Source organism: Anas acuta, chromosome 3 (assembly GCF_963932015.1).
Source record: "Anas acuta chromosome 3, bAnaAcu1.1, whole genome shotgun sequence".
Lineage (NCBI taxonomy): Eukaryota > Metazoa > Chordata > Aves > Anseriformes > Anatidae > Anas > Anas acuta.
In genome coordinates this window covers 39,926,280-39,939,449 of record NC_088981.1, presented here as the reverse complement: position 1 = coordinate 39,939,449, position 13,170 = coordinate 39,926,280, and the positions used below count along the sequence as shown (strand labels likewise).

At 36.7% G+C, this 13,170-nt stretch overlaps 1 protein-coding gene across 8 annotated transcripts in view; it reads left to right on the top strand.

The window, feature by feature from the left end:
• MTA3 (metastasis associated 1 family member 3) overlaps positions 1-13,170 on the top strand; it is a 155,736-nt gene that overhangs the window by 101,857 nt on the left and 40,709 nt on the right. For all 8 annotated transcript variants that reach the window (XM_068676725.1, XM_068676721.1, XM_068676723.1 and 5 more), the window contains 2 exons: positions 130-352; positions 8,838-8,924. In XM_068676725.1, the coding sequence (XP_068532826.1) occupies positions 130-352; positions 8,838-8,924 (310 nt within the window). The remainder of the gene's footprint in view (positions 1-129; positions 353-8,837; positions 8,925-13,170) is intronic.

Genomic DNA, 13,170 nt, shown 5'->3' with positions numbered 1-13,170 from the left:
AGGATCTAATAATACCAGATTTTTTTTTTGTTAACTATTTTGGATATCGTCTGTCAATAGTAAGGATGATACAGATTGTGTAATTCAGATTCATGTTATGATTTTTTTGTTGTTGTTTTGTTTTTGTAGGAATCACATGTTAGAACTCATATGTCCCGGCAGGCCACGCAGGGAACTCCAGTTCGTAACACTGGAAGTCCAAAGTCAGCAGTGAAAACACGCCAAGCCTTCTTTCTTCACACAACGTGTTGGACAAAACTTGCCCGTCAGGTCTGCAAAAATACTCTCCGGCTGCGGCAGGCAGCAAGACGTCCCTTTGTCCCTATTAACTGTGCTGCCATTAAGGCAGAATGTAAGATGTTTTTTTAATTCTTAGTTCTGTGTGCTGTGCTTCCCACCCATTTTTGTCTTTTAATTTTATTTTCTTTTTCAATAAACATTTCTTGTCTATATGCTTTTGCTTTTCATTTTTTCATTTGTCCAGCATATCACCAACCCAGTGGGTAAAGTCTAGCTGCCTTGAACAGTTTTCAGGCTTTTTTAAAAATAGGACATTTTGGAAAGTGCTGGCAGGATCAGGGGGAGGGTCCTGAGGGTGGGACACATATCAAGTGAATTGACAGAGGGATAGTCGTTACATCATTCACTTACAAAAAAACAAAACAAAATAAAAACTGTCATTAAAAATCCCATGGAGGATCAATGTTGTGACAAAAGTTATGCTTCCTACTTGGCAGTGTGAAAGAAATTTGCATTTATGTTGTTTGTTTCTTTTGCTAAGCAGGGAGTATAGAACAATATGGGGTTAGTCAAGGAATAAGGAGCATTACTGAGGATGCATAAGAACTTAAATATGGTATGTAATGCAGTGATTTATGACATGATCAGATAGGTGATAATAGCCATGATTAGTATTTCACCATAATTGCATTTGCTGTCCATTACAGTTTTAAATTTTAGTTTTAAATGAAATTCCATTATGCTTGTTCTTTTTACAGCCCAAACATAAATAAATGATTAATTCATCAATAGTATGACAAAGGGTTATAAGCTGCAGATAGCAACAGTAAGTCTCTATGTTCAGGTGTTTCAATTCTGTTCCAAAGCCTAACAAAGTCACTGAGTATTTGAGCAGGTTTTGTACCTGTGCTGAGCACGTCGTTTTACTGACCAAACAACTTGGTTATCTTTCAGTCTTCATTAATACAGTTCTCAGAGCAGGCACTTAGTATTCCAGAACAAGCCGTGCTGGCACACTGTCAATTGTAGTAGAATTTAAGAGACCTCTTTAGAATCTAAGATGTTGGTTTTATAATCATGTTTACTAGATTAGTGTTAAATGTTTTCCCAGAATACTTAACTGGGATGCCAATGATGTCAGTGTTAATTAAAAGAAATTTTCTCCTTAGAGGCTTAATGTCTACTTTTGAGTATTTTTCCCTTTTAACACCAGCTGTTTCTCACATGCAAACCGTTTACCTACTTCTGCAGACATCCAGACCTTGATGACATTCCTGTTTGTTACCCTTATTTATTTAGTTGTCCTATTGGCCGTTTTCTTTTTCCTTTCAAAGCTGTACAAGTGAAGAGCAACTTTCATATTTAAGGAAATCGTATGTCCTAGAAGAAAAAAAAAATTCCTAGAAGAATTGCTTCCAAGGCTAGACTATACTTATATTTTTAACACTTAGTACAAAATAACAGTTATTTTCTGAGATGAAATTGTTGCACCTTTCTATTTATATAGTTGGCATTGAATTCTACTAAATCATGGAAGAAAATTGTTTGAATTAGTTTCACCTGAACCTTGAATCTTTTATCAATATCCCTATTTTTCTTACTTCAGTGAGTACTTTCGCTGCAGTGCATCTTTCTATTCCATTAGAAAGATGAATCTGTTGTTTAAGGAAGAGGAAGAAAATAGAAAACAAAAGACTTTATCCAACTGTTAATCATCAAAGTAGAAAAGATGTTACATACATTTCTCTACTTTTAAAGCAAAGGAGTGAAAATCCGAGGTTTTCAACAGTGAAGAGTCATTCTTGCATCAGACTAGGCATGTCATGACTTCATCTGTTCCATTCACTGAAAAAGTGCCACATCAGATTAACATCAAGAGCAAATAGATTTTTTTTTCCTGTAGTTTCTTTCATTATTCATTTCATGTAAAGTAAAATCTGGACCTTGCGGTGTTGTCTTTTTCAATACTGTTGCTTCCTCTTAGACATAACAAATCAAAAAGTCAGAGTTGTTGATGCTTTCTAAGCAAAGCATTCAAATTATTTTATAATAGTGGTAACCACATCATACCTCATTTAATTAACTTTATTCATGTTTCTCTGAGTGTACATGCACGCACACATGCACACGCATATATTCTGTTTCTGAAAATCTCTATAGAACCATATGGTAGCCTTACCTGCATACAGTTTGTGTTTTGTCATATCCTTATTCTGGTAAAACCCATTAAGTAGATCAATAAAAATTAGTCTTTCTAGCTTTGTTTGTCTACTTGCATTTGGTGATGTGCTTTTGGTGCACTATGTAGATTTTTGTTATAACTAAATAGACTCTTTATCTGAATGCCTTGAATTCTTTTTTAGTGATAGCTTGATGTATATCATTTAAAAAAGAGATACATAGCAGTGATAATTTCACTTGTTGAAAACCACTGAGCGGTTACAATATTGAATGAATTTTTGTGTTGATATTGCATGGTTAGAATCATGCTTATATGATAACCCGGCCAAAATAGCGGGTTACCCATGATATGATCTGACATGAGATGGTTAAGATGTCCAAGACCCGATTAAGGATTTGGAATTTGTTTTCCACGTTCATGTGCTGAAACTCAAATCTGATTTTATAGGTGCTTTGTAAGAATGACCTCATTCTGTGTGTGTGTAGAACTGGTGCTGGGTAATGTAACTACATTTCACAACTGTGTTGTGAAATGGCACCATATCAGCATCGTTGCATACTTGGGAACCCTAAAATCTAAATAAAAGGATGGTAGGGCACTCTAACCCAAGCACTATACCATGTTTTATGCCTTCTTAGTCTTTAGGCAATTTGTTGAAGTGCCAGGTTGTTGATGAAAGCAATTCCCAGTTCTGAGAAAGGAAGTCTGAACAAGCTAGTCAGAGCTTGCTCATAAAATAAATTGATTTTTGCGTTCTGCCTGAACTTACCTGCAAATACTTCTTTAGTCTTGTAGGGGCATGGAAGCTTTTGGGAACGCTAATCTTGGGCCCAACCATATTTTAGGGAGAAAAAATAAAAAATAAAAAATTATTTCAGAGCATTTATTTGATTCCTGTAATTTCACCCACATCATCACCCTCAGCCCATTATGTCCAGTAGCAGAGAACAAGGCCCGGTTCTATATTCTTCATTCCTTCAGTTAGCACAGAGGATTAAGTTTTTCCCATTAGTGAACAATGTAGCATGACCCCAGCTCGGATGCCAGCAGGAGGTAATGGAGAAAATGCATTCACGTCTCAGTTTAAACTACGGATGGCCACCAGAAGGTTGATAGCATGGCATCTCCTGCTAGGAGTACAGTCATCCATCACAGGAATCTCAAATTTTATTCTGCCCAGAGATAATAGACTTGCATTAGTTTGTGACCATAAACTTGTCTGATGGATTTTCAGGAATAATTCGAAATTGGTGAATTTCAGTAAAAGGAAATTCCCTTGCTCTGAATCAGACAAAATATCATTCTTTTTAGCTATTTTACTTTTAGAAAGTTCAACAAAGTAATCCTGTCTGTGGTAGCACTCTTAATTAGAGGAAAGTGAAGTGGGCATTCTTCTCCTGGTGGTGACTGACAAGATCTGTCTCCAGTTTACAGGATTGTTGATGTATGCTTGGCAATGAACCATGCATCTGTGAACATTAAGACCTCAGCAAATAAGGATTTTAAGGTGTCTTTTTTTTTCTTCCTCATGTATAGTTTTATCAATAGAACTATATTAATTATAGTAATTTAACTTTGTCTACACTGTCTATGCAGATGTGATTGACAAAATCTTTTCAGTGGATGGTATTACATCTAGAGTTATCTGGGAATGGATATAATGTACATGATCGAAAATTACACCTTTAAATTTGTAGATTTAATTAACCATTTGGTACATGGTACTGGTTCTTTATTATTTGATAATGACAAGCAAAAATTGAGTCGAATATGCAAAGAACTTAGTGATTTGTCTTTGTAAGCAAACAGTCTATACTTACTGACAAAACACTGTCCATTCATCTGAAGTAAGTAACACATTTACAGGTCTTAAGTCAAATAATTTCTTATTTTCTTGATTTTGATAGCTGGAATTATCTTTTGGCTCTACCTAGAATTAAAATATTTACTATAATCTTTAAATATAATTTGTGCCAGATAGTTTTAGCCAGTAAAATACAATAATGCACTAGATTTTTTCCAAAGTTTCCAAGAAGAATAGAAATCAGGAAATCAGAGAATATATTCCATAAATTCATTAGTTAATCTGAGTTTTGACAGCAGTATGTTGGAATGTCAAAGAGAAATAACTCACAAGTGAGAATCTGTAAACCGAAGAGGTCTACAAACCTAGTGAACAAAAATAACCTAGTGAACAAAAACGCCTTTCAGATCTAAAAGAACAAGCCTCATTCGCTATCACCATCTTCATAGCATACCTGATTTTGTTCTCTAATATTCACAACAGTTATCCCTTTTGTAGTTTGAGAACTTCTTCTGTTTGGAACCTTAGAGAATCCATGTCACAGTGTGAGTCAAAATGTCGTTCCTGTAGTTTTACTAATAGTACCGTATTCTTTTTAGGGTTGTGGTGTCCTGAATTACATGCAATAGGGATAATTACATTACAATTATCCCTATTACAAGATAGGGATTTCCCTTAATTTTTGAGTACGTCACATGATGTTTTCTGTTTTGCTTGCTCTTCCTCTCATAGTAATTTTTAATATTCTGATTTTAATTATTTTTAGGTGACTGTTTTTGAGTATTATCTAGCTATTTGTAGAAAGCTGTTGACACTGACACCAGGAATTTTCTACTGCATGGTGATAGTTCAGAACCCATCGCTACATCTGTGTATTAGTCATTTTACCCCTTAAGAATTACTTTACATTTATTGCTTGATCCTGCTGGTATCCTTTGCAATCAGTTTTAGTTATGATTATGTTCAGTAATTTATTATCAGGAAACTTAATTCCCTCATCACATCTTTTCCTAATTATTTCAACATCGAACAGTGCAGATCCTTTTGGAATTGCATAGAAAATTGCTTTTAATCAGGGTCTAATCCCTGACAAAACCATCTCTCTTACACTGTAGCAGCTGAACAGCAACAGTCTTTTGTGATAGATTTTGTCAAAAGCTGTTCGAAATTCCAGGTTGGGCGATGCCAGATCAGCTGCATGTGTATGTGTCACAATTCCTTCAGAGGATCCTGGCAGACCCCTGATAGTTGCAGGTGCTGTTTTTCAAGATGCGTTGGTAGGAAGAGACCTCGGGATGTCTCTAATTCCACCACCTGCACAAATCTTAGGTGCTTAGGGCCTTTTGTCAAGCTCAGCTCTGTATATCTCCAATCATGGAGACTCCACAGCCCCTCTGGGCACCTGCTCCGTGTTTGACCAACCTCAGGGTACTCAGTTGTTTCCGTACATCTAGCAAGAACTACCACGTCTCAGCTTGAGTCTGCTTCTGCAGGCAGCAATAGCCTGCTGTGCTATTGCCATGTACCTCTGAGAAGGGTCTGTCTCTGTCTTCTCCATGCTCTGCAGCTTGGTAGTTGCATGTGGCAGTCAGTCTCCCCTTCACGCTCCCATCTCAAGGCTGACTGACCCAGTTCTCTGTACGTCCTCTACTCAAGCTCCCCACCACTGTGGTGACTCTCCAATGGCAGGGTTTGCTCCAGTATCCCTGTATCTCTTAGTAGTGGGGATCCTAGAACTCGACAGAACATCTGGATGTGATTTCACAACAGCCAGGTAGAGGGGAAGGATCAGCTCCCTTGCCCTGCTGGCTGCACCCATGCTAATAATGCCCAGTATGCAATCGTCCTTGTTACAAGGGCATGTGGCTGAATAATGTGAACACATTAAACGTGTTTTCCTTTTACAAGGTCACTGTTGGCTCTCTTTGTGTTTCCATATTTGAGCTGTATGCCTCTATTAATAGTTCAGCTCTTTTGCCAGTCTACAAAGCTACTTAGTGAAGAATGTTATCATGTTTGCCCTGTTTTTGTTCTCTTGAATGGAGAGGAGTTTAAGCAATAGCTAAACACCAGCAGTGTACGTGCTCAGCAGTTTCTTTTTGGATGAATTCCACCTGGTCCTGAAAACTTGTTTTGATTCATTAATCAGTTTGTCTTGAATGTTTCCTATGAACACTTCAGTGTGAAATAGTTCCCACACTTTCCTAATATAAGGGGTTTTGAAAGTGAGCTTGTTGAAATTTCCCAGCAGTGAGCATTGTTACATAGAATTAATCCACTTTTTCTGCAGTGCCTTTATCTGTCTGGCGTATTTTCATCACACCTAGATCATCTCCTATTGCTACAGACACTAGCATGCTTCTTGCCTTTGATGTCTGAAAAAAAAAAAACACCATTAGATATAATACTCAAATTTTTGACTTTTTTTTTTTTTCTCTCTTTTCCTTACTTCACTAATACTAAAATTTTTAGTGTTCACATGGAAACCCATATTTGATTTTAGGATATTTGTTGTTGTTGTTTTTCACAACTTTCTGTGTAAATGTTCTGTCTATGGTATTACACATGAGGGTGATACAGAAATCACAAGGATTGTACATGATCATAACATTTCATACATGTAACAGATGTAACAGATCATAACATTTATTATATTTTTCATAGGAATCCATATTGTGCATTAAAGTCAGCCCTTGTTAATCATGTTTGACAGATAGCGGTACTTTGGAATACTGACCAGGGACCTTTGGTGAACATGTTTTCATGTTTTGCCTCAAGCAGGGAAATTGCTTTTTTTTTTTTTTTTTTTTTTGCAGTCTGTATTCTCAGTCAGCTTATTAATATCTCACTGTGATTCAATGTCTTTTTTTTTTTTTTTTTTTTACAGTGAAGACATTTAGATGGAAAAATTTCTTGCTGATTACTTCATAGTCAATGCTTTCTTATTCCCAAAGTAACTATAAAATATTCACTGTAGAGCCTGTGCTTGTTTTACTAAGGGAGACAGTGGAGACGTATCTTTCTACTCTGTCACTTAAAATATTTCAAGAGTTGTGGAGTATTAAAAATACTCCAGGCACTAGATTCAATGCATTTTCTTCACTGAGCACAGCAGCACAGCATATTTTGTTTTATTAAGAAAAAAATAACGGAAGTACTTGAAATTTCATGTTAGATTCCTTAATATAGTGAAATAAATGGTCTGCTCGGTGTAAAACAGCTGTGAACAACATACTGAAGTACTTATTTCAGTCATTGCTGTGGTTACATGACCTGTGTGTTTTATTTATTTTTTTTCAAAGAGTTGGATAGAATCTGCAGAGATTGTAAATTTTGTGTTTTTCCTCAAACTTAAATTGTTCTATAGTGTCCATTCATGCGTCTGTGTACTCATTCCCTTGTGTTGGATTGAAACACAGGAACATTTTGGTAAAACACAACATGGATACAAATTGAAATTATAATTACCATAATTTATTTGTAATACCTAGTTCCTGTAAAGCTTGTTGGAAAATGCAGATCTGTGTGTGTGCAAGTGGCACACATACAAGAAAATGTGCAGCTTGTTGTCTGTACATACGAGAAGTAATTCCATGTAAGAGAATGCTAGTTCGACAAAACCAAAATACAAATGTGGTTTTGTATGAAACAGAGTACCTATGTTCTAGGAATACTGTGTGTAGGGATGATTTATGTGGTTTCAGAAAACAGATGACCCGTTCACTCCAATGAGTTTTAAAAAGATAGTTTAGTCCCAGTAATCTGGAAACTGCTTAACCTGGTGTCCTGTGGATTTTTGCCTTAGGTTGATTGATTCTGCTCCTCAAGTGTGAATCTTTTCTTAATAACCCTTCTGCATTGGGGGTTTTAGGAAGTCTGTCTATGTATTCTTGGTGCCTTTAAAGGTGTGAGTTCATAGTTTTAGCATCAAATTGAGGTAGTTACTGAAAAAGTAGCTTACTTTTTGTTTGCTTTGCAAGAAGCTGCTAACATTGAGACCTTTGAGCTCTGTCATACTTGGTTACAAACGGGCGAATTTGTTCACAAGTTCATAGTAAAGTTTTTTTTGTGTGTTTAAGATTTATCATGCCACAATAGAGTGGAACAGTCTGAATCACTGTACCATGGGAGTAATTCATGACAGAACTCAGGCTTCAAATTTAAAGCCCTCACAGTTCTATGTTACACCATTTAGAGCCAGACAAGCTTGTAGAGGACAATAAAGTGAAGAGTTCAGTGTAAATTCCTGCTAATAGCCAGAGCTGCTTTTATTTTACTATGCATGTTTTCATTTGTGTTTCATTTACCTAGCTGACTTTTTGCAAAATGACATTGTAGGCAAAAAATATAATGACATTTGTGTTAGAACTTATATTAACTTTAAAAATAATTGAAAGAAAAAATCATAACATCACTTGCATAAATGAATACATAGCCTGCTTTTAAATATCTATCATTATTAGCATTGATGAAAAAAGAAGAATATGTGCTAAAAGGGAAAAAAAATCAGCAAAGAAATTTGTGTTAAAAACTGGAAACTGGCTGGCATGTCCTAATCATATTTGTAATGGTAAAATGTTTAAACTGAGTTTTATTCTTTGAAATTCTCAGATGCAGATCGACATTGTGAAATTGCTGGAAATCCTCTGAAGATCAAAAGCACCAGAAAGCCACTGTCATGTATCATTGGGTATTTAGGTGGGTATCTGCTTCCAGAGAAAAAATGAATCAAATGATCATTCAGTGTTTACTGATAGTTAGAAAATTCCTATGTGTAAAATGAGAGATTTAACAAGAAAAATGTAAAGTGAATAAATACTCTGTTCTGCTACTCTATTCAGCTGCAAAACTGCATGACTGAACTTGGAGAATCTGGGCAAAAGGCTTTCTGATACTGGTTTAAAATGGCAGAGTGAAACCTGATGTAATTCACAATGTGAAAAATATTACTTAAAACAAACAAACAAGCACTAAAATGGGAGATATTCAGTATGCTCAGTGCTGCTTTGCATCTATGCCTCTTGAATCCACATGTAAAACTCCCATGTACTGAAGGAGCAGACTTCAGCTACACAGACACTTAATTTGATGACACTCTTAATTGGATAAAATAATAATAATAAAAAAGGAAAGTAAAGAAAAAAGTAAAGAAGTCTGGCTGAGATTATAGCCAAGGGGACAAGGTACTCACATAACATAATGGGGAGAGGAGAAATTCTAGTAATTTTAATTTGCTATTAAAAATGAAAATAGTTCTCTTTGTAAGGAGCTGCTACTGACGTTAAATATTTACAACTAAGAGATGAAATACCCCAGAGGATTTTTATTCGTCCTGAAATAAATATAGAAATCAGTCTATTGATCAGAATCTGTGAATAAGTCTGCAATATATTAACACTATTCTATAGTAGTAAAGATAAGGATAGAACTAGATGGTTTTCCTCAAAATTTTAACCAACAGGAGTTTGTTTGTACTACAACAAAGTAATCAATAACAGTTGCTTCACTTACTGAAATAAAAATCAGCTATTAATGTAGCTTTGACAGTTATTCCAGATCATGAAGTTTAATAAAATCCAAACTTCAAAAAAATGGATAATGAAGAATTAGCGGCCCCTGTCACTGAACTTTGATTCTCCTACCCTGCAGTTAAAGAAAAAAGCCACTGCTAACTTCCTACATGCACCCTGGTTGTGTTAGGTATGCTGCCATGGGAAGGAATGAGAGGTTTGCTCTGATTGACTGGGAAGAACTGTGGTTGTGGTAGGGGATGATGGTTCATCTAGTTGACCCCTTTTTGTAGCCAAACGAAGAAAGGACACCATCAGTGTATGAGAAGATGCTGTATGTTTTTAGTGTCATGTTGTCTAGTCTGAGAGAGATCATATTAGTACCTCTGAAAGCATGCTTATGTAGATTTAGTGGGAATAAATGAATTAACAATGTCAGATATCATTGTGTGTACTTAGGTGAAGGTTTCATGAAGAAGATTAATGCTGATATACAACCGGTCATGTCATAACAATAATCATAATATTAAGTATCATGTAATAACACACAGCCCACAAACATGCTGGAATACAGTTAACAGCATCTCGCAGGTTCAACTCTTATTGAGCCCTACTGGTAAGGCAGAAAGGATATATCAATGCCCTGCACATTGTGGGTCATTGCTTCCCTTTATCTCTGTTCTGCTTCTTGGCTGCCGGTTCCACAGGTGAGATAGGTTAAGCATTAAAAGTAAGCCCTGTCCACGGGAGAGGTAGGGTTAATCCCCTGTAATCTCTTCAGTCTTCACTGTGCTTACTAAACAAACCCCCTAATGTGAGCCTCTGGCTAATTAAATGTCCTATATTGCCTCTTGGTTATGAGGAAACCAGCCTAGCATTTCCAGCTGGGATGCATACCGAGGAGAAGAGATGAGAGAGATCCAACTGCTTAAGCACCTCTGGAATTCAGGCTGCTTATTTAAGTGTCTCAGCAGGAGACTTCAACTTTTCTTTGCTTGCTTTGGATACATATATAAAAAAATTATATATATTATATATATATATATATATATATATAAATTATATATATAATATTATATATCTATATATATTTACCTTAGTGGTGTTAGTGGAAATGGGAGATGTTTTTACAGTTTTTATTGCTATTACTTGAGGCTGCAAGTTGGTCTCATAAAAATTCCTAATATGTTGTTCAGGTATTGTTTCTTCCATTTTATTTTTATTTTAATTTCAGAAGTGATCATAGAATCTAAATCTGGCCAACTGGTTATTTGTTGTGTGCCTAAAGGGATAATTTGGATTATTTGGATGGTATATTTAGTTCTCTAAGTCAGGAGAAGCTGCAAGTGGCTCGGAGATTTACAGTGGAAAAAAAAACCACAGTATACTAGGCTGTAGAACAAATGTGGTAGCAGTAGGACTAAAGGATCCATAATTACTATTGCAGTAATTCAAGACAATATAAAAATTCAGTCAAAAACCCTGAAATGCCTCACTACTTCAGGCATGATGAAGCAGTTAGTTAGAAAGTGCTGTTCTACAAAATGTGCAAATATTTGAAGCAAGTCTATAGTTAGAGGTTGAGAGTGCATGGTGTAAAAACCCTAAAGTAACACTTTGTTGAGAAGTGGTCCTAGCAGTTTAATTAAGCTCCTTTCTAGAACTTAAAGGGAGAACTTGGTCCTGCTACCTTCCTCTTCTGCAAAAAGAGAAGGGATTGCTATTGTAGTAAACTGAGGATTAGTGACCTCCTTCCTCCTGTTAGCATAGCCTGGAAATACAGAATTTTATCCCCTATATGCTGTAGAGAGAAGGAGTTTGTGTTCTAGTCTGTTGATACAGCTGCTGGAATTATTGTGGTTGCTACTGGAGCTCTTTGGCAAAGATAATATTTTAGTAGTAATAGCCCAAAATGTTAATAATTTCCTTCTGAAAATTGAAATATGTTGCCAAATGAGCATTTTAGAATCTAAATCCCATATAATCTTAAATAAGCAGCACAAATCTTTCTACTTTCTAAGGTGAAACTTCGAACTGAAAGAGGGTTCATAATATGAAGCATATTTCTATTCCCATTTTAGTAAAAAAGCAAAGTAGACTCCTGTTCTCTACACCATGAAAAATGGGTGATGATGCTGTAAAATCAGCCTTACAGGACTGTCTTTAGGCAATTACCAGTGTGTTAGTTTAATGTTATTCTAACAACTACCAATGTGTTATCCTGCTTGACTCTTTTTAATCAGAATCTCTTGAAGCATCTTGGATAAGACTATTCATGATTTAAGAGTAGGATTGCGTACTGTGAACAAACCACTTGTTAACTAGTTAAGCATAGTCTTTCCTAATTTGAAGATCATTGGCGCTGTGCCTTTCTGGCATTCTGTTCCCACTACATGTTCTGGCAAACTCACCGTGGCCATCATCACTCCTTTCTACCTATTTGGATATGGATGAAACTGTTTGGCTCTCCCACCTTGCTTTAAATGCCTTTTAAAGGTTATTGCGGCTGCCTGAGTGTTGTCGCTGTGCATCGGCAAGCTCCTGGTGTGGGTGGGTGGTTTTAGTTCCTGCAGACTGGTTGTGAAGGCTTGCAGGGAGAATGGGCGTGCGGTGCCAGGCAGGTGTGTGCTCCGATAATGAGCTTTCTTAACACTTGTGGAAGAAGAAAAATCAGCTCTCGGAGTGGACTTTGACTCCTGTACAATCATATCTGTTTCTCCTGGGTGATAAGTGAGCAGCAGAGGGTGGGGGGCCTTCCCCTTCAACACTGAGCCTCCTTTTATACGTTGCATATACCTACCTCCTGCACTTTATCTTATACACAGAAAAGCAGAAAGAATCACTCTGAAGAGTACAAACCTGGGCTACAAAAGTATTTTATTTTATTTTTCTTACTCCCCGCAGACAGCTAGCTTCTGGTTTGCAGGCCAGCCCCTCTGCCCGCAGGGCCTCACTCTGCAACCAGCAGGGGACTCGCGCGGCAGGCCTCAGCCCGGCCACAGGCTGGACAATGTTGTCTGTCTACTGCTGCTTCTCTGCATCTTTTGACAACTTTATCTGGCAGATTACTGGGAAATTTTCATACAGCTGTATCAGCTTTTGGCAATTGCAGCAGCTACCTGCTCTGAGGTGCACCGGGCAGATGAATTTCGGTGCCTCTTACCTTTCCTCCATCGATAAAATAGTCCTACTGCATGAACTCTCTTAGATCCTCTGGGACATTTGAAACCCTAATAATGGGTATTAGAGTATGGAAGTACTTGAGAAATCCAGTGCAATCTTGACATTTTTGGTTGTTTCTGCTGCAGTTTTTGGGGTAGTTTCAGCTCCAGTCTTCTGCTGTAGCTCATTCCCTGACTTTTGAATATAGCAACTTATATGTGGGAGGATCCCTTAAAGTTTGCTCTTGTGAGAGAAAACATTGAATAACTTAA